This window comes from Penicillium expansum (assembly GCF_000769745.1).
Source record: "Penicillium expansum strain MD-8 chromosome Unknown contig11, whole genome shotgun sequence".
NCBI lineage: Eukaryota > Fungi > Ascomycota > Eurotiomycetes > Eurotiales > Aspergillaceae > Penicillium > Penicillium expansum.
In genome coordinates this window covers 13,524-39,857 of record NW_015971336.1, presented here as the reverse complement: position 1 = coordinate 39,857, position 26,334 = coordinate 13,524, and the positions used below count along the sequence as shown (strand labels likewise).

The 26,334-nt window shown below is 47.6% G+C and overlaps 12 protein-coding genes across 12 annotated transcripts; 5 read left to right on the top strand and 7 right to left on the bottom strand.

The window, feature by feature from the left end:
* Positions 1 to 34: 34 nt before the first annotated feature.
* Positions 35 to 1,766, bottom strand: PEX2_005140 (SPla/RYanodine receptor SPRY; the record flags this gene model as incomplete). Its single annotated transcript, XM_016737791.1, has 3 exons — positions 35 to 861; positions 917 to 1,222; positions 1,283 to 1,766. The coding sequence occupies 3 exons, from the start codon at positions 1,764 to 1,766 to the stop codon at positions 35 to 37; spliced, it is 1,617 nt and encodes a 538-aa protein (XP_016597765.1).
* Positions 1,767 to 2,223: 457 nt separating this feature from the next.
* On the top strand, positions 2,224 to 3,858 carry PEX2_005130 (aminopeptidase P family protein; the record flags this gene model as incomplete). Its single annotated transcript, XM_016737790.1, has 2 exons — positions 2,224 to 2,335; positions 2,480 to 3,858. 2 exons carry the CDS (start codon positions 2,224 to 2,226, stop codon positions 3,856 to 3,858), a joined length of 1,491 nt encoding a protein of 496 aa, XP_016597764.1.
* A 217-nt stretch (positions 3,859 to 4,075) lies between these two features.
* On the bottom strand, positions 4,076 to 5,762 carry PEX2_005120 (ankyrin repeat domain-containing protein; the record flags this gene model as incomplete). Its single annotated transcript, XM_016737789.1, has 3 exons — positions 4,076 to 4,535; positions 4,588 to 4,888; positions 5,690 to 5,762. The coding sequence occupies 3 exons, from the start codon at positions 5,760 to 5,762 to the stop codon at positions 4,076 to 4,078; spliced, it is 834 nt and encodes a 277-aa protein (XP_016597763.1).
* A 478-nt stretch (positions 5,763 to 6,240) lies between these two features.
* Positions 6,241 to 6,420, bottom strand: PEX2_005110 (uncharacterized protein; the record flags this gene model as incomplete). The annotated part of the gene is made up of 1 exon (XM_016737788.1): positions 6,241 to 6,420. The coding sequence occupies one exon, from the start codon at positions 6,418 to 6,420 to the stop codon at positions 6,241 to 6,243; it is 180 nt and encodes a 59-aa protein (XP_016597762.1).
* A 629-nt stretch (positions 6,421 to 7,049) lies between these two features.
* On the top strand, positions 7,050 to 7,343 carry PEX2_005100 (HIG1 domain-containing protein; the record flags this gene model as incomplete). Its single annotated transcript, XM_016737787.1, has 1 exon — positions 7,050 to 7,343. The coding sequence occupies one exon, from the start codon at positions 7,050 to 7,052 to the stop codon at positions 7,341 to 7,343; it is 294 nt and encodes a 97-aa protein (XP_016597761.1).
* Positions 7,344 to 9,694: 2,351 nt separating this feature from the next.
* On the bottom strand, positions 9,695 to 10,179 carry PEX2_005090 (uncharacterized protein; the record flags this gene model as incomplete). The annotated part of the gene is made up of 2 exons (XM_016737786.1): positions 9,695 to 9,824; positions 9,878 to 10,179. The coding sequence occupies 2 exons, from the start codon at positions 10,177 to 10,179 to the stop codon at positions 9,695 to 9,697; spliced, it is 432 nt and encodes a 143-aa protein (XP_016597760.1).
* Positions 10,180 to 11,214: 1,035 nt separating this feature from the next.
* Positions 11,215 to 12,625, top strand: leu2A (3-isopropylmalate dehydrogenase LEU2; the record flags this gene model as incomplete). The annotated part of the gene is made up of 6 exons (XM_016737785.1): positions 11,215 to 11,265; positions 11,325 to 11,345; positions 11,398 to 11,463; positions 11,514 to 11,609; positions 11,695 to 12,322; positions 12,393 to 12,625. 6 exons carry the CDS (start codon positions 11,215 to 11,217, stop codon positions 12,623 to 12,625), a joined length of 1,095 nt encoding a protein of 364 aa, XP_016597759.1.
* Positions 12,626 to 12,893: 268 nt separating this feature from the next.
* PEX2_005070 (anaphase promoting complex subunit DOC1) lies at positions 12,894 to 14,007 on the bottom strand (the record flags this gene model as incomplete). The annotated part of the gene is made up of 2 exons (XM_016737784.1): positions 12,894 to 13,711; positions 13,785 to 14,007. The coding sequence occupies 2 exons, from the start codon at positions 14,005 to 14,007 to the stop codon at positions 12,894 to 12,896; spliced, it is 1,041 nt and encodes a 346-aa protein (XP_016597758.1).
* Positions 14,008 to 15,371: 1,364 nt separating this feature from the next.
* On the bottom strand, positions 15,372 to 15,752 carry PEX2_005060 (uncharacterized protein; the record flags this gene model as incomplete). The annotated part of the gene is made up of 3 exons (XM_016737783.1): positions 15,372 to 15,417; positions 15,502 to 15,566; positions 15,618 to 15,752. 3 exons carry the CDS (start codon positions 15,750 to 15,752, stop codon positions 15,372 to 15,374), a joined length of 246 nt encoding a protein of 81 aa, XP_016597757.1.
* A 719-nt stretch (positions 15,753 to 16,471) lies between these two features.
* Positions 16,472 to 18,421, bottom strand: PEX2_005050 (alpha-keto acid decarboxylase family protein; the record flags this gene model as incomplete). Its single annotated transcript, XM_016737782.1, has 3 exons — positions 16,472 to 18,141; positions 18,207 to 18,342; positions 18,407 to 18,421. The coding sequence occupies 3 exons, from the start codon at positions 18,419 to 18,421 to the stop codon at positions 16,472 to 16,474; spliced, it is 1,821 nt and encodes a 606-aa protein (XP_016597756.1).
* A 3,207-nt stretch (positions 18,422 to 21,628) lies between these two features.
* On the top strand, positions 21,629 to 22,692 carry PEX2_005040 (Glucose/ribitol dehydrogenase; the record flags this gene model as incomplete). The annotated part of the gene is made up of 5 exons (XM_016737781.1): positions 21,629 to 21,818; positions 21,890 to 21,964; positions 22,031 to 22,114; positions 22,167 to 22,235; positions 22,292 to 22,692. 5 exons carry the CDS (start codon positions 21,629 to 21,631, stop codon positions 22,690 to 22,692), a joined length of 819 nt encoding a protein of 272 aa, XP_016597755.1.
* Positions 22,693 to 23,936: 1,244 nt separating this feature from the next.
* pbs2 (mitogen-activated protein kinase kinase PBS2) lies at positions 23,937 to 25,861 on the top strand (the record flags this gene model as incomplete). The annotated part of the gene is made up of 2 exons (XM_016737780.1): positions 23,937 to 25,412; positions 25,469 to 25,861. 2 exons carry the CDS (start codon positions 23,937 to 23,939, stop codon positions 25,859 to 25,861), a joined length of 1,869 nt encoding a protein of 622 aa, XP_016597754.1.
* Positions 25,862 to 26,334: the final 473 nt, after the last annotated feature.

The window sequence follows — 26,334 nt, the reverse complement described above, 5'->3', positions numbered from 1 at the left end:
GGGGGGGGGGGGGGGGGGGGGAATAGGTGCTGCATCAAGGCCGATTGTTGGCCTCTGGGTTGTATGCATTCAAATCTCTCTGCACCACAGTTTGGTAACTGGGTAGAAATTGACCACCAGAATCCATGGAGTCATTTGAGGGAGAATTGGGGTCCTCGGAAGCCCTAAAACTAGGTGGACATTCAGAGGCATCACTGCCCCTGCGACTGCCGTCGGGACTAGAATACTCTGGTGGTGGGACCTCTGGCTCTTGATTATCAGGAGCTGCCGCACCATTGCCCTCTGCATCGGCCAAAGCAAAACGGCTGGATCCCTCGCCAGCATCTTCATGGGAAGGAATATGGGTGAGCTGAGCGAGGGAAATGTCAGTTGGTGATCGAGAAGGACCTGGGCTGGGCGCCGGAGGGATCCTAACACTTGAGCCTGAGGCCGCGTAGTTTGCATTTTGGTAAACGCGCTGAGTGATTTGAGCCGCACTCTCACGACCCGACTCAAGTAGAATGCTGCCTTGTTCACTGCCATAGGGTGGGGGTGGAGCGAGGCTCCCAGTCATGGGGGCCAAGCCCCATTTCTTAACATTGCCTTCGATGAACACGAATCCCATTTGGCCAAAATTCACGTGGATAGTGCAAGGGCCGTTAGCACCGATGGTGGGGAAGAGGTTTTGTGAGCGATAGTTGTGAGCCACATCTTCCAATTTCTTGCCGTTGCGTGTGAAGAAGACAGTGCCAGATCGAGGTCGGTAGCCTACACCAACAACATCGCCCTGGAGTAGTGGAGGCCCGTAGGGAGTGGGATTAAATGGTTGGTTGAGTCTACGATGTCCCGTGGATTGGTAGGCAACAGAGGTTTTATGGAAGCCTAGCGGTTGTTAGCGGGAATTCCCCAGTAGAAACACTTCCGTTGTAACACATACCGGGCATTCGAAAGAGGGGGTATGGCTTCGTAGTCACACCGATACCGATCATGGTTGAGTCAGGCTTATCATATATCTTTGCCTCCCAGTAGTAGACATCGTTCTGCTTGGGGATTGGCAGATTGGTCTGTACACTGCACTCCGAGTCAAAAAACTCAATCTCTGTTCGTCCTTCCACAAAGCAATTTGCAATTTCCAGCTCTGGCTGGAATTCCCAGGCAGATACACCTTTTTCTTGGATCGCGAGGAACTGTGATAGGGAGATATCGGTTTGCACGGACTCGGGAGGGTTTCCTTGGACAAAAGCTGCGGTTCATTAGTAAAATAATCAAAGCGACTTGCATGAATATTCATATTTAGTCTTACCTTTCGCCCGCAAATATTCCGATCGCGCCAAGTCATCCATTGACTCCAGAGCTGCCTCTTCCTCGCGCAAAAACGCTTGCTCGTCATCGTATTCACCGGGCCTGCCAATGCGATCGAGCATAATCCGCCCCCGGCGGGTATATTTGAAAAAGAAAAAGATCGCTAAGACAACAAATGCGACGGCGGCCGAACCAAACGCGGACAAGATCCCAATCAAGATGCCTTTGCCGGTTGACCCGGTCGAGTTGCCACTGGCCAGCATAGGCTCGGGACGGAACTCCATCGACAAAGAGGAAATAACATTTTGTAGGTTCGCTTGGATTTGTTGCTGCGAAAGTGATGGATCGCTTTGTATAGGCGTTGGTAATAGTAATGTTGAGGAGACAACGCCAATCGGTGACGTCGTCGGATTGCCTATCACCGTACTCAGGGTTGATGGCAGGCCTGCGAGCGCATCGGGGCTCGAAGCCTCAGAGCCCTGCATCGTTCATATGCCAAGTGAGAGTACAAAGGAAGAGAAAAAGTCGAGAGGAGTCGGGGAATATTGGGATATGGTAAAGAGGAGGTGAGAGAGAAGAGAGATAAGTGGGCGCAGCGGATAAAATGGGCGGGTTATCTAAGACGTTTTCGGCCTGGACCTAGAGTCCTGTACTAACAATGCAAGGTAATGTAGAGTTGGTTCCTGGATTTGAAGATCCTGGATCCTGGAATATTTGAAGGAATCTAAGGTCTTTTGTTTATAAAAAGAAATTTGACTTTTCATTTTGCTCAGAAATAGCTATAATTATACCTACATGAGGTAGCAGTGTCACATCTGGGGCTGATATTGTCTATCTATCCCTACTCAGGATAAGCCCTTCTCTCCTCTTCCCCTCTCTCCTAGCTCCTTACTTGAAATCCCTCTCATCCCCTCTCTTTGTTGAAGTTTCTTTACTTGAACAATGCGTGCAACTAAAGGTGCCCAGGGGTCTACAGCTCAGGATGTCATGATCAATTCCCTCGACTCCTATCATATCCGCGTGGTGACACCTACCTCCTGCGATAAATACCCAGGTGAGTACACTTCTCCCTAGAGTGAATATCGCACGGTCGGAACGCCTTTATTCGCCCTGCTTTGCCCTCTCACATACCTATTTCTTCCTTCATTGACGATTGGTGATCGCGTGAGACTCGAGCTGACCTGACCGCCCTCACCAGCCAAGCAACATGCGCGCAACGTCGCCCGGAAGCTTGGAGCTTCAAGTGGCTTGATCTTCCTTTCTGGGCAGCCAACAATTAATCTGCGCGATTCCGACCAATCGCGCCCATTCCGTCAACGACGATACTTCTACTACCTGAGTGGAGTCGACGAGCCCGACTGCTCTCTGACGTACGATATTGAACAAGACCTGTTAACTCTTTATGTCCCGGATTTCGACCTCCACCGTGCGATTTGGATGGGCCCGACCCTTTCACGGGAGGACGCACAAGACCGATATGATGTGGACCATGTGCGGTATGAAGCCTCGCTCAAATATGAGCTACAGGTGTGGCTGGACGAACGAAAGCAGGGCAGCGAGCTGTACCTAATCCATGACTCTGAGAAGCCCAAGTATCTACCAAAAGACCTGCCTTTGGACCTGGCACAGCTCGGGCCTGCTATGGACGCAGCCCGAGGCGTTAAGGACGAATATGAAATCCGGATGATCCGCCAGGCCAACAAAGTCTCGGGGCTTGCCCATCGGAGAATCCTAGAGAGTATCCAGACTATGTCCAACGAGGCGCAGATTGAAGGTTCATTTTTGAACACCTGCATCTCTCACGGCGCCCGGAACCAGGCATACCAGATTATCGCGGCATCGGGGCCCAACGCGGCTATCCTGCACTACGGCCAAAATAACGAAACTCTCAACAAGAAACCCCTCGTCTGTCTCGATGCCGGTGCAGAGTGGAACTGCTATGCAAGTGATGTGACGCGCACCTTCCCGCTTACCGGCGAGTGGCCCAGTGACTACGTGCGGGATATCTATAAGCTAGTAGAGCGCATGCAAGAGGAGTGCATCCGGTCGATCCGGAAAGGGGTTCGCTATCTCTCTCTCCATGATCTAGCCCATGACATCGCGATTGAGGGTCTGCTGGCTCTGGGTGTGTTCAAGAACGGCACAAATCTCGAGATCCGTCACTCTGGCGCATCCAAAGTCTTCTTCCCACACGGTCTGGGTCATCACGTCGGCCTTGAAGTCCACGATGTGTCGGAGCGGTCAATCATGGCTCTTCATCGTGGTTTCGATCAACTTCAGTATCGCCCGATCTTGAACTCTACCTGTCTTTCGCCGTGCACTCTTTCCGCTCCGCTGCTGGAAGAGGGAATGGTTGTGACCGTTGAGCCAGGTCTCTATTTCTCTCCTCTGGCTATAGCCAATGCGCGCCACCAGCCGTACGCTCGGTACATTGATTTCGATGTTGCCGAAAAATATGTTCATATTGGTGGAGTGCGCATTGAAGATGATATCCTCGTGACTGCTACTGGTTACGAGAATCTCACCACTGCACCAAAAGGCGAGGAAATGCTTGCCATAATCAGAGGGTCTACATAGTGTAGAATTTACCGTAATAAATAGTGGCATGCGGGAGACACTATTCATTCGTATCAGATTCTGCAACATAGTTACAGTCTGGACCTTTTTACGTTAGATGGAGACACTTGAGGACTGCATATACACCGGAATTTAGGCCGAGCGAGATGGACTTCCCTTGTTATCAATAGTGTGCATCATCCATATACCCCTTGGTATAAAGTCAACCGTAAGCCTGTTAAGAGCGAAGGAGACTAAGTATAGCCTCCTTATCAGAACGTTCTGACCTCTCGGCAAATTCCAAGGGGGATTCGTCATGGTATGGCGTGCCCGCTGGTCGAGCTGTGCGGTCGGCGCCCGCGTCTACCAGCAGTTTGATGATACTCAACTTGGAATAAGTGATAGCACGGTGTAGAGGAGAGCCCCATATTTCATGTGTCATGTTAATATCGAGGCCCTTGGCTAGAAGATACTTAGTCATGAATTCTCCTTGCCTCAAGCGCGGAGCTATGGCCTTGAAGAGTAGATGTGGTTCAAGCTTTGCTCCATGTGCAAGAAGCAGCTCAAACAAAGATGGGTCTTCTTCACAAGTGCTCGAAATGGCGCGCATGAGGGGGGATGCTCCCCTCGGGCTGCAACGGTTAGGGTCGGCGCCTCGCAAGAGAAATTCGCGAGCAGATTCAGGGGTCGACAGAAGGCTGTTACTAAGAGTCAGCCCTGGATCTTTGGCTACTCAAGCAAACAATTTACCATAAGAGAGGCTCGCCGTTAGAAGTCGCGTTAGGATCAAGGCCATGGTCGAAGAACTGGCGAATGATTCCTGGGAGCTCTCGTTGTTCCCCAGTGAGCCAGCTAATCGCAGAGGTCGCGCGAGCGCCGGCGTCGAATAGCGCGGTCACAATCTCAGGGCGTGCCTCCTCCGTCGCGAGTTTGAGTCCCTCGTCGAGATCCTCAACAGTCAGTCGCCCGCTGGAGATGGCTTCTTGGGTGTTTGACAGATCACCGGCGGCGCATGCGTCGAGAAACTCCTCAACAAACGCCTCCTCAGCTTCTGTGATACAGAGGCTCAAGATCAAAGAGGTGGTTGTGAAATGAGATGTGGTAGATTGGTTGAGTGTACAATTACACAAAGTCCACAAGAGACCTCTATTTATGCTTAGGCGGCGATTGCAGAAGCAGAGTGGGACCGGCTGATCGGGTATTCTTTGGACAAGATGCCTATCTTGGTTGCCAACGTCGTCAATGGTCCGGACTCTACCAAGAACACGAACTGGATTGACGTTATCGATCGAGCCTCAGCTTCTGGTAAAACGGTCCTCGGCTATGTGTGAACCGGATATCTTGGTGTGAGCGATCAGAAATTCCTAACGCGTCTTGGCTCAGGTGACTTGGCCGATTGGACCGCTCAAATTGAGGAAGATATCGATATGTGGTACACACTTTATGGCAACAGCACATTTTCTCTTGCTTTGGTATTGGTGGTGGGACTCAACTGAGGGCACCTTGATGGCGAAACCGCCGTTTACCGAAGAAGGCGAAAGGACGGTAGGTTGGGAGAGGTGTGCTTGGAGGAGTTATTGCTCAACCGACGACTCATTGGAGAGATAGGTCTAAAGCATGGCCAGGTAGAAAGTTTTACCTCAGTTGAGAAAGGTATATAGTGCAAACTTGCGGTCTAATTTGAACGGTGTGGAATTTAAACGCTTCTATGGAATTTATAGTCACTCTAGCGCCTTGAGAACTAGATATCCTTGATTTAGGTGTACTCGACGGAGACTATAATGCATGCAACGCGAAACGCTACTTTGTACAATTCCTTCCAAGGATGCACGTCTCTAAGACTGTATCTCACTCATGCCATCAAGGTGTTCCCATTTGCACTCCGTAGTATACCCGGATTTCCCGACTTTCGGGTGTCCCGGCATTTCTCGCCCCTAGGAGTGAGTTCGCGTCTTGGGATCTACATTCCCTTATACATAGCTTATATTATTATTCCCTTTTATGCGAGGGTGATGAATAACGTATGATTGGTTTACACTACATCTCAGATATTATGGAGGGAGACAATATGAAGGATGGGTAAAATGTAAGAATCATAGGTAACTATTGCGACATATTACCATTCACCCCTGGAAGCTTTAGGTGGATACAGTTATTCTCTTCGATATTAATTGCAAATGCCTTTTGTCTACTCCGTATCAAAGAACGGTTAACAGCGAACAATACAAAAGACGAGCCACTCTGAACTTGTTTATAAAAAAAACGCTTATAAAAATACTCCGTAATCATTCCATGACTGCAAGCAAGGCTGAAAAACAACAAGTGAAGGAATCGTCTTTGTCGCCTGCATCTGTACACATCCCATCCAGGTCTTCGGTTTTAATTTGCCCTTCGTTTAGATCCTCACAGGGGTTGGGGTTTGCGTAGATCGAGCTGTTGCAGTACTCGTTGGTGTTCCTTTTTCAAGGCTTTGAACTCGTCGTCTAACTGATTGTGCCATGGGTATAAAACGAAGACTTGGAATGCCAATGCTGAAGAGGCAACTCCGAAATTGACGAGCGAGATTCCACGCGTGATCCACATGGCGGAGCAGACTGAAGACTGATTTGATCAGTGACTGGGCTCGAAATGAGTGGGCAGAAGACTCACGGTGAACTGCGGAAAGAGAATGTTGTTGTTAGAGGGTATGAAGCACCTAGGATGAGCTGTAAGATGTAAACCAGAGACGGGGGCCTTGAAGGAAATATAAGTAAAAGGGGGCGAAATGGAAATTTCGTCCAAATTGACCAGCACCTTCCGCTATAAACACATTTCGATTTCGGCAGGAACTCCGATCAGTGCACATGTGGACCTCCTGGGCTACGAATTAATGCCGAAAATGGCTTAAGTGGAGCCAAAATGGAGTGAAGTGGAGAAGGATCGTTGCGGCAGAAAGTTTCACCGATCGAAATTCTTATCTTTCGGAGATTGATCGTATCAGTCGGATCCGAAGAGATAAGAAACAATATTCTTGACTTATGTTGTACTCACTTTCAAATGTTGTTTCTGAACCTTGGATCCTCATAACCAAAAAGAAAAGAAATTGGCAAGGAGTGAGTGCTTATTATACCCGAATTATCAATAGAGAACACTACTAACTACTCCGTACTGCCTTCATAGATCACCCTTCTCCGAGCCTCCCCCAAAGTTGCAGACCCAAATACATCAAAACAATGGAATCCAGCTACCAACAGAGTACATCGCAGCAGCTGCTCAGTTGGGTAAGGGAGCAAAAATACAAGCTTGCTGGCGCTACTTTCGTTGCCAGCATGGTCGGTTCCTTTATTATGGTCGGGCGCAACCCGTACCTGACCGGCAAACAAAAGATTGTGCAGGCCCGTGTGTATGCACAGGGTCTGACGCTGGCTGTCATTGTTTCATTGGCTGCGCTTGACATGTCTGACCGACGAAAGCCATATATCGCTCAGCGGAAGAAAGCGGTCAAGCAGTCTGATTCAGAGAACTAAGGCCAGGAATTTCCAGGATGGCCATTGTTCGATCCGGATGGGAAAATATAGAGATTTTGTGGATTGTATATTACAGCTTATTATATCATAGACCAGTGGGGATATTTATAAATTCTTGTTACCGATCAAAAAGTTGAATACTACTTGGAGACTCCTGACGTGACAGTAAATTGGGAAACGCGTCTAAAGTAGCCATTTTTAGGCAGCCGATTTACTATCGATTAGCTGTAATAACCCACCTGAGAGTAAACCAGTCACAATTGACTTTTCGAAAGTGATGTGTAATTGTTCTCGATACGCAATCATGCTTCAAATTAATTGAAAAATATCTTGCCTCCCGCTTTTTGTGTGCGTTGCTTGATCTCATCTGAGATGAAGGAATTTGCTTAGTGAAACCTTTGTTACAATATTTCCTCGGACCGAGGTCCCCAGAAGGCCCAAATATCAGCTTCGGCCGGGCTTGTTCATACAAGGACGTGGGAATCTCATGATCGCGCGAATTGTATTCACAGGTATGACTGAGGCTCCATTCCTGAGAAAGCAGCTGAAGATGCCTTGAAAAAGATCTGTTTTCCAAAATCCACGAAGAGCGCAAAGAAATATATGAGCATTCAACTCCCACTCAAAGATTTGCACGTGTCAAGGATGAGAAGAGTTTGCGATTATCCGGCCTATATAGGTAATCTACCAAAAGAACAATTCAATATCTCTGAGATATCTATCGGTCCCCTCTCCTTCATGGCTACTCGCTTACCAGGACGGTTTCCCTTTTCAGAGGATTCAATCCGCTTCTTCTCTCTTTATAGATAACGTTATTATTGAACGAAATCTACCCGAGGCGGCATTCGACGCGTATAGCTTCCTATGGATGGCTAGCGTAACTAAATTATTTGTTTTGGCATAGTAGTTAGGTCTACAGTATTGTAGTATATGGTTGCAATCGCCAATATCACACGCTGGCGGAAGCCACCGCTATTAAGAATATGTAAGTAGCCTCCTAGTGGCTGTTTAGAACAATCTAGCATTAAGGCAGTAGTTAGGATTAGCCTTTGAAATTGTAAGGATAAAAAGTGGCCAGTATTTTCCAAATATGCATTGTCTGTTTGTTGCTTTATAGACGGTTAGGTTTGAACAAACAAACCCAAATTTGCTGAGGGATCCAGCGACTAACCAGTAAATCACTTGTATTTAGTTCCACTGTCCAGCTTATCGCAAGAAACATATAGTTCGATTTGCCTCTGGCAGCGGACAAATAGGAGTGACGTACAGATTTGCTGGGACTGGGAGCCTTATTCCTAGAATTCTATGATGATCAAAATGTAGAAAGAGCTCTGAATTCAATAGACGAGGACTGACACGCTTCCAGCCGCATATTAAGCCCCCTGCACTGCTTCTTGAAACGCAGTGATAGAAGTATTCTAGTTTCGAGGGCTTTGACTCACAGTTGCACCCTACATCGCTGGCAGTATCAGCAGGGTAGGATTCTGATAAAAAATATATCTTTTGTGAGTTCCTATATGTAATTCTGTCCAAAAGCTGATTAGCCAATATTCAAGGAAAATTAGAGGAGAGTGAATCCATAGGCTAAAGTGAGGAAGACAGAGCGTTCCAAAATTGGTCTTCAACTGGAATAGGTCGCGTATGCACGCAAGACTCCATACCTCATACTAAACTTAGGCGCTCAAGCTCCTAGACGGTGGAGACATATGTAAAGCCCTTTCCAGGCCGGCGCATAATGACAAGACCTCATAGGCCAAACCCCTCTTAAAAGGGGACTGAGATAAACTAGCGTGTTTATTTTAGTTCATCACAAATCCGCAAAAGTTTATCAGCAGATGTAATCTAAAACAAAAATAGGCCAGTGGTTACCACCTATTTATTCAGTCCGTCTCATCTCCTCTCAAATAAGTGCATCCCTTCCATGTCAAGGATACATGACAATACCAAGAAGTATCATTGACCTCAAATCTTACCGAGAATTCCAAGGTACGTATAACTAGCTAGTCAATACTAAACTCTGACTGAAGTGTGCAGCATCCTGGGCAAACCCTCGGCGTTCGAGCAACATAGGAGTAAGAGCAACCCAGCAATTAGGACCTAAGGGCATTAGTAAATAAATTAGATGTGTGAAAATGTACGGGGGATATTTGGAAGGTGTGGTGACGAGGCAACTGTTTATGTCGCGAGATGTGGGCCTGCCATTCAAAATGAAGTAACTTGTCCTCCTCATCAGCGTGAAGACATCCACGACTGGCAAGAGGATAAGGACGACGAATATTGCCCTGCGTGTAAAGGAGAAACGCCACCAGAAACATCTTAAAGAAAAAGAACGAGGCCTCATACTTTGTTATTTATTCCGCCTTGTTATTGATCACTTTCTGCATGTTTTTAACAATCTTTTGCTCCTGTTTACCCCCCCAAGTATACGAAGCAGCCCTGTCCTTTGCCTTTTCAGCCCATCGATCGCGAGGGATGAAGGATCTGTGTAATTAGAAAGGGTAATTATCACCAAAGACTTTGACTAGGCCTCTCACAGTTTGCCACTTTGTTGACTTGCAAGGTATACCTGATGGGGAAGTTGCAAAAAATCCTCCTGGTTCAGTGGCTCAGTAACATCCAAATCAAGAATAAACCATCTTTTAAGAGGCTTGGGTGAGTCGAAGTCAGCCGGAATATGAATGTGGTCGTAACCCGCTGGGTGAAGTGTAGGATTGAATGCACGATTTAACATAATGTCACAAAAGTCTTCCCCAATTTTGACATGGCGCCGTTGGGGAAAACCATCTATATCGGTAACGCAAGCATAAATGACTATTCTGGTGGGATGAGACTCCATATTGACAGTGCATAATACCAAGGTGAGTGAATGTTGCGCTTTAAATCCATGGATTAGCCACGAGATTGAGCGGTAAAGGGCCTCGGTTGTGGATTAATAGAAGAGCCGAACCCTGTGATGGCAAAACCTTTCTTATATTGTGATCCCTCATACTCCGTACTTGGTGTACCAGTCTTGGGGTAGTCCCTTTCCTCGGAGGTTCTGTAACAACCCTCGGGATATTAGGACCCTCCAACCCTTCAAGATCAGATGTGCCGTACGAGATGCCTACGTATGTACATATGCAACTTTGGAGATATATACTTCTGTCTGGATTCCCGCCAGTTCGTCTGGTTTTCATTTAGTAAAGTTCAAAAAAAGAAAAAAAGAAAAAGAAACTGCCATTTTCCCATCACACCCCGTCTCTTGGACTTCACTGTGATAACTGGAGAATATTCTCTTTGATGTCCATTCCGAGGAACAGAATGCTATCGATTATTGATCTCTCTACAGAGCTTCCCGGCTTGATTCCTAATTCCCATGAAGCTATATTAGGAGTATGTTTAGCAATCTATCAACTCTTCTTTTTACTTCCTCTCTACATGCCGTTAGCATTGCATCAGTTTGTCTCAAAATTATTGAGAATATTCCCAATGAATTACAGGGAACAGCTTGAAAGTTGAGATTGTTGACGCCAATTCGATCTTGAGGGATCTGGAATTGCCAACATTTTCCAGATAAATTAAGGAGTTCCTTGCCGTATGTGGCCAGAAAAGACCACAACGTAGGAATAAAGACCAACCCGTGGACAAGCTTTTAAATTGGACTAGTAAGGGCAAAACAAAGCTTTAACAGATGGACAAAGAGCATAGCTACATGCAGGTAGCCCTGGAGGTGTATGGGTCGATGTAACCGTGAATAAGCGACGCCGATGATTGGATTTATGTCATCGGCGCCGATGTCGGACTTGGTGGGGTTGAGTGTCAAATTCACCCGCCTTTATATTCTGAAGCTTCCAACCTGAATAATTGAGCAAATCATTTTTCTTCATACATAATGTCTTCCTTCAATATCGTCGTCTTTGGTGGTGACCACTGTGGTCCCGAGGTATGTCATTCAGAGCTTTTGTGGGGGAATTGAGTACAGGACTGACATTTAGCGAATAGGTGACCGCTGAGGCTGTCAAGGTAACATTGCAAGCTGGAATTGCGCGGAATAAAAGTACTGATTGAATCGCAGATCCTCCGTGTCATTGAGAAATCCCGCGGTATTACTTTCAACCTTCAGGATCACCTGCTCGGTGGTGTGAGTATACTCCACACACGCGACAAAACCCCAATGACTAACAATTGCAGGCCTCCATCGACGCTACCGGTTCGCCCTTGACCGACGAGGCCTTGAACGCCGCCAAGAACGCCGATGCCGTTCTGCTCGGTGCTATTGGAGGTCCCGTACGTCTATATCTCCAACCCCTCCATTCCCTCCCTCCCCGCACAAACACCAAAAACAAGCTTACTCACACATTGCGTCCAACAGAAATGGGGCACTGGCGCCGTGCGCCCAGAACAGGGTATCCTCAAGCTCCGTAAGGAGATGGGCACATTTGGAAACCTGCGGCCCTGCAACTTCGCCGCGCCCTCGCTGGTCGAGAGCTCGCCTCTTAAGGCCGAGATTTGCCGCGGAGTCGACTTCAACATTATCCGTGAGCTGACGGGCGGTATCTACTTCGGTGAGCGCACGGAGGACGATGGTTCTGGATACGCCATGGACACCGAGCCCTACTCTCGTCACGAGATCGAGCGCATCATCCGTCTCGCCGCCAACCTCGCTCTGCAGCACAACCCTCCCCTGCCCGTCTGGAGTTTGGACAAGGCCAATGTCCTCGCTACCAGTCGTCTGTGGCGTAAGGTCGTCACTGAGATTATGGAGAAGGAGTACCCCCAGGTCTCCATTGGTCACCACCTCATTGACTCGGCTGCTATGCTGATGATCAAGGACCCCCGTAAGCTGAACGGTATTGTTGTTACTAGCAACTTGTTCGGTGATATCATTAGCGATGAGGCTAGTGTTATCCCCGGTTCTCTGGGTCTGCTTCCCAGTGCCAGTTTGAGCGGTATTCCTGATGGCAAGAGCCGTGTCAACGGTATCTACGAGCCTATCCACGGTATGTGTTTTGGTCTCTTTGTTGCTTTTTGTCAGTCATGGTTTTGGTCATCGCTAATTGATATTCCTAGGCTCCGCCCCCGATATTGCCGGCAAGGGTATCGTTAACCCCGTCGCCACTATCCTCTCTATTGCCATGATGATGCAGTACTCCTTCAACATGATTGACGTGGCTCGCCTGATTGAGCAGGCTGTGAGCAACGTCATCGAGGCTGGTGTACGCACCGGCGACATTGGTGGTACAGCCAAGACTACCGAGGTCGGCGATGCCGTCGCCGCCGAGCTGGAGAAGCTGCTTAAGTAGATACAAAGCAGGCTCCTCAATGTTTCTATATGATATATGACTAGCATAGAAAACTAAAAGTTTGAATACCCGTTTTAAGATGCAACATGGATTTCAATTTCATTGGCGCAAAAATGCCTAATGATGTTCATTCGCCGACCAAACCCATGCAAAAATAATGGAACTGGGTATCATGAAGACATTGAAACTCCGATAATAAAACCTCTATTGGCATTTTGCAAGCCAAACAACGCCGGTATTTTTGTTGTTCCTTGTAACAAGCCCCTGCTTATCGAATCACTGGCTCGCCCATCCAATCCGGCTCGTCTAGACCGGTAGTAGTAAATCCAGTATCAGCATCTTCACTTGCGGTACGTCCACGAAGATCATGAGCCCCACGTAGGGACGGACGACGGCGCCGAGCATCAGCAGAAGCCGACGGAGCAGCGGCCATCCGACGACGACTATCATCACAAGCAAATACTTGGAATCCACGAACATGGGTATCCTTGCCATTCTGATGGTTCTCCATAATGCGCATCTGGATGACCATAGCCTTGAGCACATTCCCTGAATAGTGATCATCCTCATCATCCTGGCTATCAGGCTCATCAATCTCATAAAACGGATCACACTCATCATCATGTTCATGGTCAGGGTCATCACAGTTTCGGTACACAATTGTTCGTCGACGCATACTCGTAGAGCGGCGTTTCGATTTCCCAGGGTCATTGCGCACCCATCCGCCGTTTCTACCGCCGACGCCCTCTAGTGGCACATCGACCCAGCCGCATGGACCGTCTCCTTCCCAAGTTGCGAACTCGACGAGGTCGTTGCCGCCCATCCCGGCTGCGAAAATCATTTTCGTGGGCGTGTAGCTTTCGTCAAGCTCAAAATCCAGATATACGCGGATGCGCACAACAGCTACCAATTTGAAGAAGTGAAGGGTTAAGGTGTGCGGTTGTGGTCCGTCGGATTGCCAGTATTGTGCCGGGGAAGGGTTGCGGAGGGCCGCGACGCCGCAGCCCGGCTTTGAGGTGGAGACGGTCCAGGAAGCGAGAGATGAGATCTCGCGCAAGTTGGGTGGTAAGGGGGAGGGTGATTTTTCTGTAGCTCAAAATATTAGACTGCAACTCTTGAAGCGTAGCCATAAGGAAAGAAAGGGAGCGCGGATCAGTACCTCGATCGTGCATCTCTTGGTCGGGGTCTTCTTCGTCGTCGAATTGGTCCTCGACTTCTTCCTCCAGCTCCTCGCCATCAATATCGGAGTCATCAAATTGTCCTTCGATCTCGTGACCACCATCGAAGGAATCATCGAAGTCGAGTGGCCCGTCGTTTCCGAGTTCTTGCATGCTGCGCCCGCGCGGGTCGAAATCATCGTCAAAGTCGTCGTCATCCATCATTTGTGGTGGTGGTTGTTCAACTCTTGGTCTTCCAAATATTGTAAAGGGATTTATTGGTGCCGCTGGATGTCCCGCCACGGCGACTGGGTCGGGCGTGAGAGCATTTGGACCGGTGGAGGGGGGTTGAGGTCGATGGGTTGGGTTGGTGGGAGTGTGACGCGTTGGCGGGGTCTGAAACTGTGCTCGGAGGTTTCCTGGGGCATTAGAGTCTTGATTGGGTATTATGTCGCGCGCATTGGGTTGTCGGCGCAAGTGAGGCATGGTTGTTCCATGCCTAGGGTTGCAGGAGTTGATGTCTACGCGCAGATCGAGGGGAGCTCCATTTCTTTTTACGGTTAGCGCCGTTTGGAAGCTACGAGGGCGTTGTTTTGGCAACCAAGAGCCTATTCAAGTCATCTAAACGTTTAAATATTCCCAAGAAGAATACATTTATAGTATGACAAAGCGCGTTATATCCTGGAATCATTGTGATTATAAAATTTGTTGCGTCCATTATGTCCTTATTTGCAGTGCTATTAGTATCCATGAATTTGCACAATATGTATGCATAGTAGTATACAACCTAGGTAATCTATGAGTGTATGTAGCATATCAATTAATTAAGAAGTCACTGTATGGAATATTTATCAATACATCTCCCCTCTCATTACGCCTTTCAAATCGGAAGAAGCGCCCATAAAATTCTCACCTATCAGCGGACATGAACAAAGTAATTCGGGGATTATCTACACATGTAGACAATCTAGATAACACCCGTCTCCCTCGCAGATAATCTAGATACGTTTTCCTTAGCTGACAAGCTCTGATGGCTACCTAGGTAATGTCTATGGCCACTTCTAGGAGTTTTCTGGCCCGTTCCCAATTGAGGATGATAGCAACTCAATTCCAACGGGAAAAAATACAAGAAATGAACTGCCCTGGTTCTTTCAATGTGATATGTCTCTTAAATTTTAGACTTGTCTTGATTTGTTTTGTTATTATTACTCTTCGAGCTAAGAGATAAAAACAAATATAGAAAAAAAGATGTTTCGAGAATGCACCTACTTTCTCTCCGATTCTTACTTCCATTTATGTAATGCAACTCTAACCTAACGAACTGACATGAATATTCCTTTCAGGTAATAAGGCTCCAACATACCCACGACCTGCCCTAACCAGTACCTGATACTGGTGCGCGTGATTCACTTAAGAGCGAGATAGGGATCGTGGTAGAATACGGATTATAAAATGAAGATATATCCAATGGTAGTATAATATTGCGACAAAGTGGTATCCATTATGGCTCGCGTTATTCACAAGTGCCAAGTCCCATTCCAACGCCGTTCATTCATCGGGTTGTATCATTTCGTAGTAAAGCGGCATATCTAGCAGCAGCACTCGCAGCACTCGAAGCAAGCGATACCAGCGCAGCTGTTGTAAAAGTGTTAGCTAATCTTTCAAATTCTGCGTGGCTAAGTAAGGCACCAAAGTAGCCTTGGAAGATTCAGGACTCACACTCCACAGCAGATATCACCACCCTCACCGCCACCGCGGAGTTCCATCTTCATCGACTCTGAGCTCTGAGGGATCAATTAGTTGTGATATCAGCGAATAGCAACCGAATAACATACAGGCTGCTGGGAGACGACGTTGTTGGAAGACATGGCCTCAGCGTTGGTGGGCTGTTCCATAGCCATGGTGGCCGCATTCCAGGTAGGCTCCTGGGTGGGCTTCGATTCGTTGGAAGACTTGAACCAGCCGAACATTTTGACGGATAATTTGTATTTGAAAAGAAAAAAAAAGAAGGCGACAGGCAAAGCAAATATTTAGGAAGAGGTGGGAAAGTGAAAAATAAAGGGGAAAGTAAATAAGCCTGGGTCAGCCGTTTCTATTATTTATGAAACGGAGTAGTACTATTAGTAAGTACCCAACGACCTAAATTAGAGTAGTATTCAAACCTTGGAACTCTTTTTCCAGCATAGCCCAGACCGTATCATGTACTGCGCAGCTAAGCCATCACAGGCAGCCATATTATGGACCTGTGGGGCTGAGGTAAGAGAGAGATACCGGCTTATTTGTTGGCATCCTTTGAGATGATTAGCAGACTTGAAATAAAATGCCTCGCAGGGATTTCCTCATTGAGCTTTGTTCTCTTAATTTCCTCATTTCTTAATTTAGAAAAGGCATAAACAGAAAATCCTGGGAAATGTCTTTGGAAATCCACGTGAAAGTCAACCTCGGAATGGCCCTGGAGGCACCAAGCTTTTCCAAGGCTGGTCAAGCTTTGCGAAATCTTGGCATATTTCCCCCTTTCAGCCCTATTCTTGTATGACGTCTTCGTCTTCATATGGAATATCTTTGATGTGCTGATTCTAAAAAAAAGTTCATGCCTTTATTCTTTATCTAAACGCGATCTAGCAAATTCAAAAACACACTGAAGCACAACCCGAAATACCCGAAATACCCGAAAACCTCTCACTCACCCTCACTTCCTGCCTTGAATAGAATCAACAGTCCCCTGCAAACTGTCAGGTGCGTCATATTTGTCCATATACAACTCAACAATACGCAACGGGGGTGGGTTATTCTCATCATAATGATCGGCTGGGCCAAACGATGGGTCGTCAAGCAGACTATTCAATTCAGCCCTAGTCCGGACTGCATAAGTGCGAGCAGTATTCGGAGCGGCCTGGAACACGGCCGGCAAAAGCTTAAAGTCCCATGGCTGGATATCGTTATACTCTGCATCCACGCCATGAATCACGCGCTCTATCGTGTACCCTTCATTGCAGACAATGAACACGATAACGCCCAGTCTGCGGCGGACCATGGTACTCACTTCTTGTGCGGTCAATTGAAAGCTACCATCTCCCGTTAAGCAGATGGTTCGTCGGCGGCGAGTGCCTTGGGATTGTTCCTCGTCTTCCCGCGCAGCGAGGGCCGCTCCCACTGCTGCCCCGACGGCATATCCAATCGAAGACCAAAGGAACTGTACTAGTGAAACTGCTCCGCGCGGGTATCGAGACCATGTTATGCCAAATGCAGCAGTTCCGATATCTACAGATATGATGTCGTCTTCTTCGAGCCAGGCAGACATTCGCGGCCAGATCCACTCTTGGGTTAACGGTTGAGACTTGTCAACAACGTTACCCTCGAAGTCCATAACCTCATCCTCGTTCACACTTCCTCCCTGTGAGTTGGAGGAGGGTGAGATGGTTCCAGATATATCGGGTGTGCCACCAAGCTTGTGGGGAGGCGTGGAGGCCGTAGAAGCCGTGGAGACAGATTCTGACCGTTCTGCATCAAGGATATTGCTGAGCCTTTCAAGCACACCATTCACATTGACCCCAAGAGTTCCTTGATATTGCATTTGGATGCTGTGTCGTTCGAATTTGATGGTCTCGATGTGGGGCAAATCAGTCTTGAACCCGCCCGTGTTGAAATCCACTGGACGCGGCCCAATAATCAGGATTAAATCGGAGGCTTGAACTTGTTCATAAACGGTAAGCTCTGAGACCTTTCCTACGTACACGCCGTGGAAATTTATCAAGCCTTCATCGATGATACCTTTGGACATCGGCGTAGCAAAGCAAGGAAACCCCGAGCTTTCCACGAATAGCCTCGTTGTATTCAAGCTGTGCGGCTTTCCAGCCAGAATCTCAACAATGATGACCGGATTCTGAGCCGCCCGAATACGGCCAAGAATCAAATCCACGGCATAATCCTCATCCGCCACCGAATTGGGACTGGGCTCTTCGAACACCAGGGGGTGTTCAAGCGGAGATGGATCTACCTCTACCTGGACAAGATCCGATGGGAAGCCAATGTAAACAGGCTTGCTGGAACGGCAGCATTCAATAATCGTTTCGTCAATGAGCCTGGTCGCATCTGATTTGTCTTCCAGAACGACCACGGCGCTTGAGATTTCGGCACTCATTCTGGCAAATCGCCTAAAGTCACCATCTCCCAGAGTATGGTGCATTGGGAGCCGCTTTTTTTGTATAGCTGTTGATGGATATCCGACAATGTGGATTACTGGTACGAGCTCGGCGCATGAGCCTGCTAGGGCATTGATGGCTGAAAGCTCCCCGACACCTAATGTAGTCATGATTGCGCCTACTCCTTTGATGCGGGCATAACCATCGGCGGCGTAGCCTATGTGTGTGAAATGATCAGACTCATATGTTTCGGTCGAGTGGAAAGTGTGTCTATCTACTTACCGCCGTTGAGCTCGTTCACATTACCGACCCAATTGAGACCACATGGTGCGAGGTAGTCAAGGGAGTTTAGATTGTAATCACCGGGTACACCAAAGATGGAGCGGATTCCAATCTCGTGAATTCGACGGAAAAGATACTATAATAGAAGTAAATGTGTTAGCCATGTACGAACGAATAGCATTTGCATATCATTTTCATACTTCGGCGAGATGCATAGTGGCGTCAAAAATTTCCGAAAACTTCGAATATAATTCAACGTTTTATGCTTGCTTGGAATTGAATTTCAAACTCTTTTAGACTGTAGAATATTTTCTAGCGATGTTCTGTCTCGGGCTTTTATCATGTTCCCGTCAACCACACCTAGGACACATTGCGCCATCATGATACCGCTTCAAATCCACCTCCTAGAACTGAGTGTATCTCCTTTGCCTCAAAGCCAGTAGAATTCCCATTTGCAATATCTACTATGCTCTATAGGGGTGCACAGCACACCCAAGAGATGCCTCGAAAGGGAGTCACACATAAGATCGGCAGAGCTGTGCTACCACATCGAGCCACCATCAATACCAAGATATTCCATCGATATCATAGATTTTTATGTAGATAAGGGTTTCAGAACTTATGGTTCGCCATTCTTACTATCTTTCTCATTGGGATTCGTGCTCTGTTCAGGTAGCATGGTGTGACCACGAGTGAGCACCAATAGACCATATTTAGCATGTTGCACAATCTCCTGAGTATCTCATGCATGAAAAATGCTGTGTAGCGCTTGGTACGATTGAAGATACGCCTGAGTATACGTGTCCGAATATTCTAGGTCGCCACCTTAAGTCCTCCGGCCATGAGTAACCTTTGTAGCCGGGTTTATGTGTCGCTGTGTCACTGTGTCGCTGTGTACGAATCTTCGATCGATCGATCGAAGATTACATATGGGAAGAACTTAAAATCTTAGTATGTTGTTAACTATTATACTTTGATCGCTTGATTTATACTAACTTCTTCTTCTTTACTACTTCTAACGATGTAATGGCTAGTAGGCAGTTGAAAGAGGCAGCTCTCGCAGTCGCTTTATGAGTTGTGTTTTTACTAGCTGAGAAATTTACAAGGTTCTGGCATTGGAGTTATGTAAGATGATCAGGCTATGGCGGTCTTGCTTGGATACTAGCGGGTGTCGACTCCAGGCGCACCAGATGTTCTGCAATCGATGGAATTGGCTTAGAGATACGAATGTAGGTAAGATATTACCATGTGGACATGAATTATCTTCGGCCGGGCCAAACTCCTGCAACCCACGTCTCTTGATGACTAGAACACAAAATTTGCTATTCTTCACTTTGTCCCAAATGAGCTCCCCACGCACATCAACAGGGAAGTATTCCGGATCTTCCCGATACCTAAGCATTTGCCGTAACATCTTAATGTTTTTCATCTTGTGTTTTGCCTTTCAAATCTCGATTTCCGCAGGCGTGGGCGGAGGCGGTAGAAATGGAACCAGGTTAACCCCATATCTAGTGCCATGACTAGTACTAGTGAACAGTCAATCTATCCAAGGAACTTTATTGCTCCGCTTCCAGTTGGCGTTCAATATCCTCCATTAAACTTACTCCCTCGATCTGTGCCGCGGCCCAACAATAGTCAAATAATCACCCCATTGGCCATGCCGTAGCCATCTCGAGAAAAAAGCCTCTGCGTTTTCGGACGCTCGATATTCTTCAACTTATTGTATGAGGCACTTAACTTGACTACTCTATCTACATTTGGGGATACATCAAAGTCGCGAGGGCCCATCGAGTAGACCTTGAAACAGCCGGGTGCCCTCATCTTTGTACTTATGTTGTGCGGTCAGTGCACCTTGTAGATAAGTTTTGGGGAGAGATCAAAATGCTTTGAGCTTCTAGGCTCTTTGCGGGTTGTAGAATACCATGCTCGGGGCCTTTTCAGTCGCGCATCCGAGACGCTATTGATGCTCATCTTAGAGACTCGATGACGTAGGCACAACCGTAAGGAATACTAGCGCAAATATCACGCAAGACCAAGAGGAGGTCTTCATCCGTGAGAAGAGAGGGATTATCTATGGTTGGCCTTTCAGAAGGTTGAAGGGGCAGAGGTTTTTAAGGGGAGGAGAAGGAAGTAAAGAATAACTAACGCTTCTATTCGTGAATAAGTTATTAGGTTTATAAGATTCAAAAAAGGTCCGCTCCGGTCTCAGATACGAAGCGTAAGGCAAACAGGTATCTGATCAGAATTCATCGAATTTTCTGGAATGGCTGCCAAATGCTGACATAGGCCTCCGAGTATCCCGAGGTCCCGAGGTCAGACTGGTTTCAAGTACGAGCTGGCTTATGCACAGAGACTTCCTATTCAATATTGACAGGAGTGGTTTTGTTCCATCGAGAATAAAGATCATCCAGAAGTATCTTTTTTCTCTCGACCTTGTTAATCATCAGTTTATCTCTCAGACGATTGTAACGGATGATTAAGCTCCTACCCCATTTTTAGTCACTATCAGGATGCGATCAATGAGTATAACAAGCCTTTCGATATCATCTTGGTTGGCTTGTTCCCAGTCGTTCATTGCGGTAGTGATATCTTCCATTACTAGCTTCGGGAATTAACCACGTTCATGATAAGCACGGACGAGTTTGGGTGTCTGAGAAATCCAGAGTTAAGGCGCAACTTCTGATAGTCTTAGGTGGTTAGAGAAAACTCGAATTTTACTCTCTAGGGTCAATTCCCGTGATATTACGCGACAAGATCAGTTCATTTACGTCTGAGAAGAGGAGCATAACCATATGCCTACCGAGTCACCGATTTGTGAAGTAGAAATCAAGAGATGACGGACCTGGAAACGGAAGGATCTGGGGTCAAGCCACTACTACAAACAAGAATATATATATGTAAAGGACCAACGCAAATCAGGTGTCCATAGACAACTTGGAAGACTGAACTGCTCAGTGTTGGGTAACTTGAGATCTGCAGCTGATACCCCACTGACGCTAAAACATGGTAGTGTGGAAAGATCCAATGTTGTCACGTCCATTTTTGTGCGACAACTTAGGTATGTATAGTCGAGGAGTTATTAGATATAGTCACTGATAACTTCGAACAGCGCGATGATAAACCTTATGACACAGTGGAGTGAATCTGATATACGAAACTTTGAAAATCCCCACATCTCCCCACTTTCTCATTCCCTTATATAACTGTTCGATCAGGTCTCCAATTCTCTTTGATTTGATTTGGAGCGGGTTGTTAATGAAACTATTGAAGTCACATATGTACAACGAAATGCTTGGCCCTAGATCGTCTCGGCCAACACTGCACCGACAGTGGGTCAACGGGGACACCACATTGGATGCTTTATAAAGAGGGGTCGGTTCCATCATTCTTTCAAACCTCAACCATTGCACAAAATATACAAGATGTCTATGAGCATTGAAGACTCCGCTCAAACCCGGGACGGCTTCCCCCGTCCATTCCCGGATTCGCCTTCAAATGTTTTAGAGCAGTTTAAAATGAACGGAAAGGTGGTTGTTGTTACGGGTGCTGCCGATGGGCTTGGCCATGCCATAGCACAGTCTATGGCCGAAGCTGGCGCTAATGTTGCCCTGTGGTATAATTCGTAGGATTTTTTCTCATTCAAGGGCTGTCTTAAGTGTAATAGGTTAACCACATTCACAGAAATGACGTCGCCATTGAGAAAGCTCAGGTCCTGGCAAAGGAACATGGTATACAGGCTTCCGCTTACAAGGTCGATGGTAGGTGGATAGTTGGAGCTTCATCTCCCCAAAGAAGCTACCAAAATGCTAAGCTTTAATCTGCAGTTTCCGAGTCCATCCAAGTATCCGAGACGATCACAAAAGTCGTGACAGATTTCGGCAAGATTGATGTGTTCATTGCCAATGCAGGTTAGTTTCTGCCGGCGATGTTGATTTATGGCAGACATCTAATTCCGAGAAGGCATGGCGATCTCGAAGCCTATCTTGGAACAGACTCTGGAAGAGTACCGGAAGCAGATGTCCGTGAATGGTATGATATCCGTTCCTTCAACAAGATAATGGATCGTGGTGTTAACCGAGACTTAGTTGACGGCATTGTGTATTGTGCTAAATATGCTGGCGAGATATTCGCACGGCAAGGACATGGCAACCTCATCATTACCTCTAGTATGAGCGCACACATTGTCAACGTTCCTACTGATCAGCCTGTCTACAATGCGACCAAAGCGTACGTCACTCACTTTGGAAAATCACTTGCCCGTGAGTGGCGGGATTTTGCACGAGTCAACATCGTCTCGCCAGGTTTCTTCGATACAAAGATGGGGGCCGGCCCCTCGGCCCTCCAGGAGGCATATCGCATGTCGTCACTTGGAAGACAAGGGCATGTGAAGGAAATCAAGGGATTGTATCTGTACCTTGCCAGTGATGCATCTACCTTTATGACTGGAAGTGATGTACTCATCGACGGTGGATATGTCTTGCCATGAAGGTTGGGATATGTTGGATGACAAGGCTAAGATGCTCAGATTCAACAAAACATGCGATGAAAACACTGTTCCAACAATAGAATTGCCAATGGATATTTCAGTAAAAGACAATTTTAATGTCGGGTTAAGGCCTCAAATGAGACATTCTGTGCCCGAGGGCGTTTGGCCCCGCTATTTCAAGCCCTGGGGTCTATTTCCAGGTACGATTTCGACACCTTCATTTGTTTAACTGGCCGCTGTGTACTCCGTACTCTATGTATAGCAAAGTAGATTGACCAATCGAACCTTATCTCATCCCGGGTCGAAGGAACGTGCTCCAGGTCAAGCTGTTTCCCTAACTTGGAAACAAGGCTCCGAATTCTGTCGGCCTCGGGGAATGGGACCGCTTATCCGAGCCAACAACCGGCCATGCCCGGGAGAACAGTGGAGTAGGATGAGTCAACGACCTGCAAATGTACAGGGTCAGCACGGCCGAGAATACCGGGATTGGCACGGGGATCTCAAAAGGGTTTGGCTTCCAATGTCTCTTTCCACGACTGGGGTTGTCGGACCCGGGCAACGTCTTGGCGTAGTCATTCGAATGGGGCGTCAAAAGACATAGAAAAAACCGGGTAATCAAAGGTAGGGATTCAGGGTGTCGTCAGCTACACAGGAATATCATATCAAATGATAAAGCCACCTTTTTAATATAAACACGGCAGACGAAGGGGATAACACGGAGAAAACCTGCTTTTGTTTGACTAGCGTCATGTGATTGGCTGGTGTAGCGGCCCGGTTGGAGATTCAATCTCCTCAAAACACACAATAATATAGGGAGAAAGCAGGTATAGATAGAATGAGGATGATGAAAATGAAGAAAAGGAACTATCTGTAAAAACATATCAAGAGAGAAAGAGGGAGAGAGAGGGAGAAAGGGAGAGAGAGATATAAAGAAAGAAACGGATTGAATATACTAGAAAATACCAGAACGTACAATACGAACGGTATTGAAATCGGTTTTCCCCACGTTCTATCACGGCCCGAAGTGACTTCACATTGCGATTTCACCTGTCATTTCTGCCCCTCCTTTCCCCCTCTGATCCCCTTTTTTTTCTCGCATTCACTTGTCGTCTTTGCTTTTGCTTGCTTTCTATTATAGCGCTGCCATCTGGTGCAGCCAAGTCCAAAACGGCATAATTACAGCAACTACACCGGCCATTGGTGTCGGCTAAACTTCGTTCCCGACAGCCCACCTTCATCTCGCCATGGCTGATGAACGAGACTTCGCAACTGAGGCTGTCGCGCCAGAAGCCGGCCTTCCCTCCCCCAGCGATACTACGGCTCCTCCTTCGCTTCCCCGACAGACCTCGAGTCCTGTTGTCCTCCCCTCCCGCGAAGCTTCCGGAACTGGGTTATCTGCCTCGTCTACACACCTGGGTCAGCTCAATGCTGCGCGGCGGGGTGTTGGGACTTCACCACACCCCAAGGCGTCGATGAGCTCACAAGGTACCGGTGGATTAAATCAAGACATCATGGCAAAAATGAAGGCATTCTCGTTATCCCGCCAAGGTGCTCCGCAGCCACATACTGCTGCTTCAACAGGGCACATCCCCATGGCTCAAGGAGGTGTTGCGGGCGGCGCACTTGCTGGCGGCATGCCCCTAGGTGCCGCACGGCCTAATGCTCCAAATTGGTCATCTTCACCTTCCGTCCCCGCCACTGGCCCTGGCGCTTTGTCGCCTCGGCCGGGAGGGCTAGCGGCTAAGCGCATGAAGCCGGGTCTGAAGCTATCGGATGTCACCGGTCCCCCCACTCCTGCAGCAGGTACGGATCAAAATCAGGGCGAACAAAATGGGGAGTCTGCCTTCAGCAAATACTCCGAGTTCATCGACACAAAAGAGGGCACTCTCAACTTTAAAAACAAAGCCATTCTACACGGAGGTGGTGTCGAATTTTCTTCAGGCCACAGCTTCAAGATCTCACTGGACGAAGTAGATCGCTTGGACGAGTTGGGTAAGGGTAATTACGGAACGGTCTACAAGGTTCGACACTCTCGCCCGCATCTACGAAAGCCAGGTCTGGGGCTGGGTGGCATTGTTAGCCGTCCTCCAGGCCACGACGAAACGAGTCCAGAATGTGGGTCGAACCAACTCTCCGGTGTGGTCATGGCCATGAAGGAGATTCGCTTGGAATTAGACGAAGCCAAGTTTGCACAAATCATTATGGAGTTAGACATTCTACACCGCTGTATATCTCCCTTCATCATCGATTTCTACGGGGCCTTTTTCCAGGAAGGTGCCGTCTATATGTGTGTCGAGTACATGGACGGCGGCTCGATCGACAAGCTCTACGAAGGTGGCGTTCCCGAGAACATTCTACGCAAGGTGGCTCTATCCACCATCATGGGGTTGAAATCACTGAAGGAGGACCACAACATTATTCACCGCGATGTGAAGCCAACCAACGTCCTTGTCAACAGCAAGGGCCAAGTCAAGATCTGCGACTTTGGTGTCAGCGGAAATCTAGTCTCTAGTATTGCGAAGACCAATATTGGTTGCCAAAGTTATATGGCACCTGAACGAATCGCTGGAGGCGGAATGCAACAATCGGGGGCACCGAGTGCCGGTACATACAGCGTGCAGAGTGATGTCTGGAGTTTAGGCCTGTCCATCATCGAATGCGCCATGGGCCGATACCCATACCCACCAGAAACATTCAACAACATTTTCAGCCAGTTACACGTGAGTACCCTGACAACAGTTTTCCAGGTCCAACGTTCTAATATTGTCCATTTCAGGCTATCGTTCACGGAGATCCCCCAACATTACCCGAGGGATTCTCTGAAGAAGCGCACGCATTCGTCCGGGCCTGTCTCGACAAGAACCCGAAAAATCGACCAACTTACAACATGCTACTCCGACACCCTTGGCTGGCCCCCCTCATGCAGCCACCAACCGAGTCAGGTGGTGACAGCGCCCCACCACCTGAGGAGTCCGGCTCCGGCGATGCCACTTCATCCGCGATCACAGCTGACGAAGAAGTGGCCGAGTGGGTAAAAAAGCAAATGAAACTTAAAGAAGATGGTTTGCTACACATTTCCGAGAAACCAGCACTTCACGCCGTCGCGCTGGATCAGGTCGGCACGAGCTCCTCCAATGGTGATCCTCACGCTTCGTCGCAAAATGACTGAGCTGGCCACCGGCTACATCGAATATTGCATCCTCCTTTTCTCCGGGGGCACCTTCACGGCGCAGGCGCCGTTTACCACGACTTTCATCTCTCTTGATTCCACCAGGCCAATACGCTAATGTTCTGGCGTTTGGGGTCCATTGAAGCGTGGTCAGACCGTCGGCATGGTTATTATCCGAGCGTAATTTGAGATTGTTTCGACAAATTATCCATCTGGATCTACGAGCATTTGGTTTTCTGAACTGATTTGGGGATAATTTTGCTGCGCCTGCCCTTCATATGATCAGGCGCAAAGAACACATTTTCATACCTGTTACCTGATGTTTCCGAATTTCCTACATTTGAACTGTAATTTTTCTGTGTTTCCAATACAAGCGCTTTGCTCGGCCTTGTAAGCATTCTGGATTGGGTATCATTTTCGTAGATGCAGCCACTAGTCTATCAATCTTCCAATTGAAACGATTTCATTTTAAT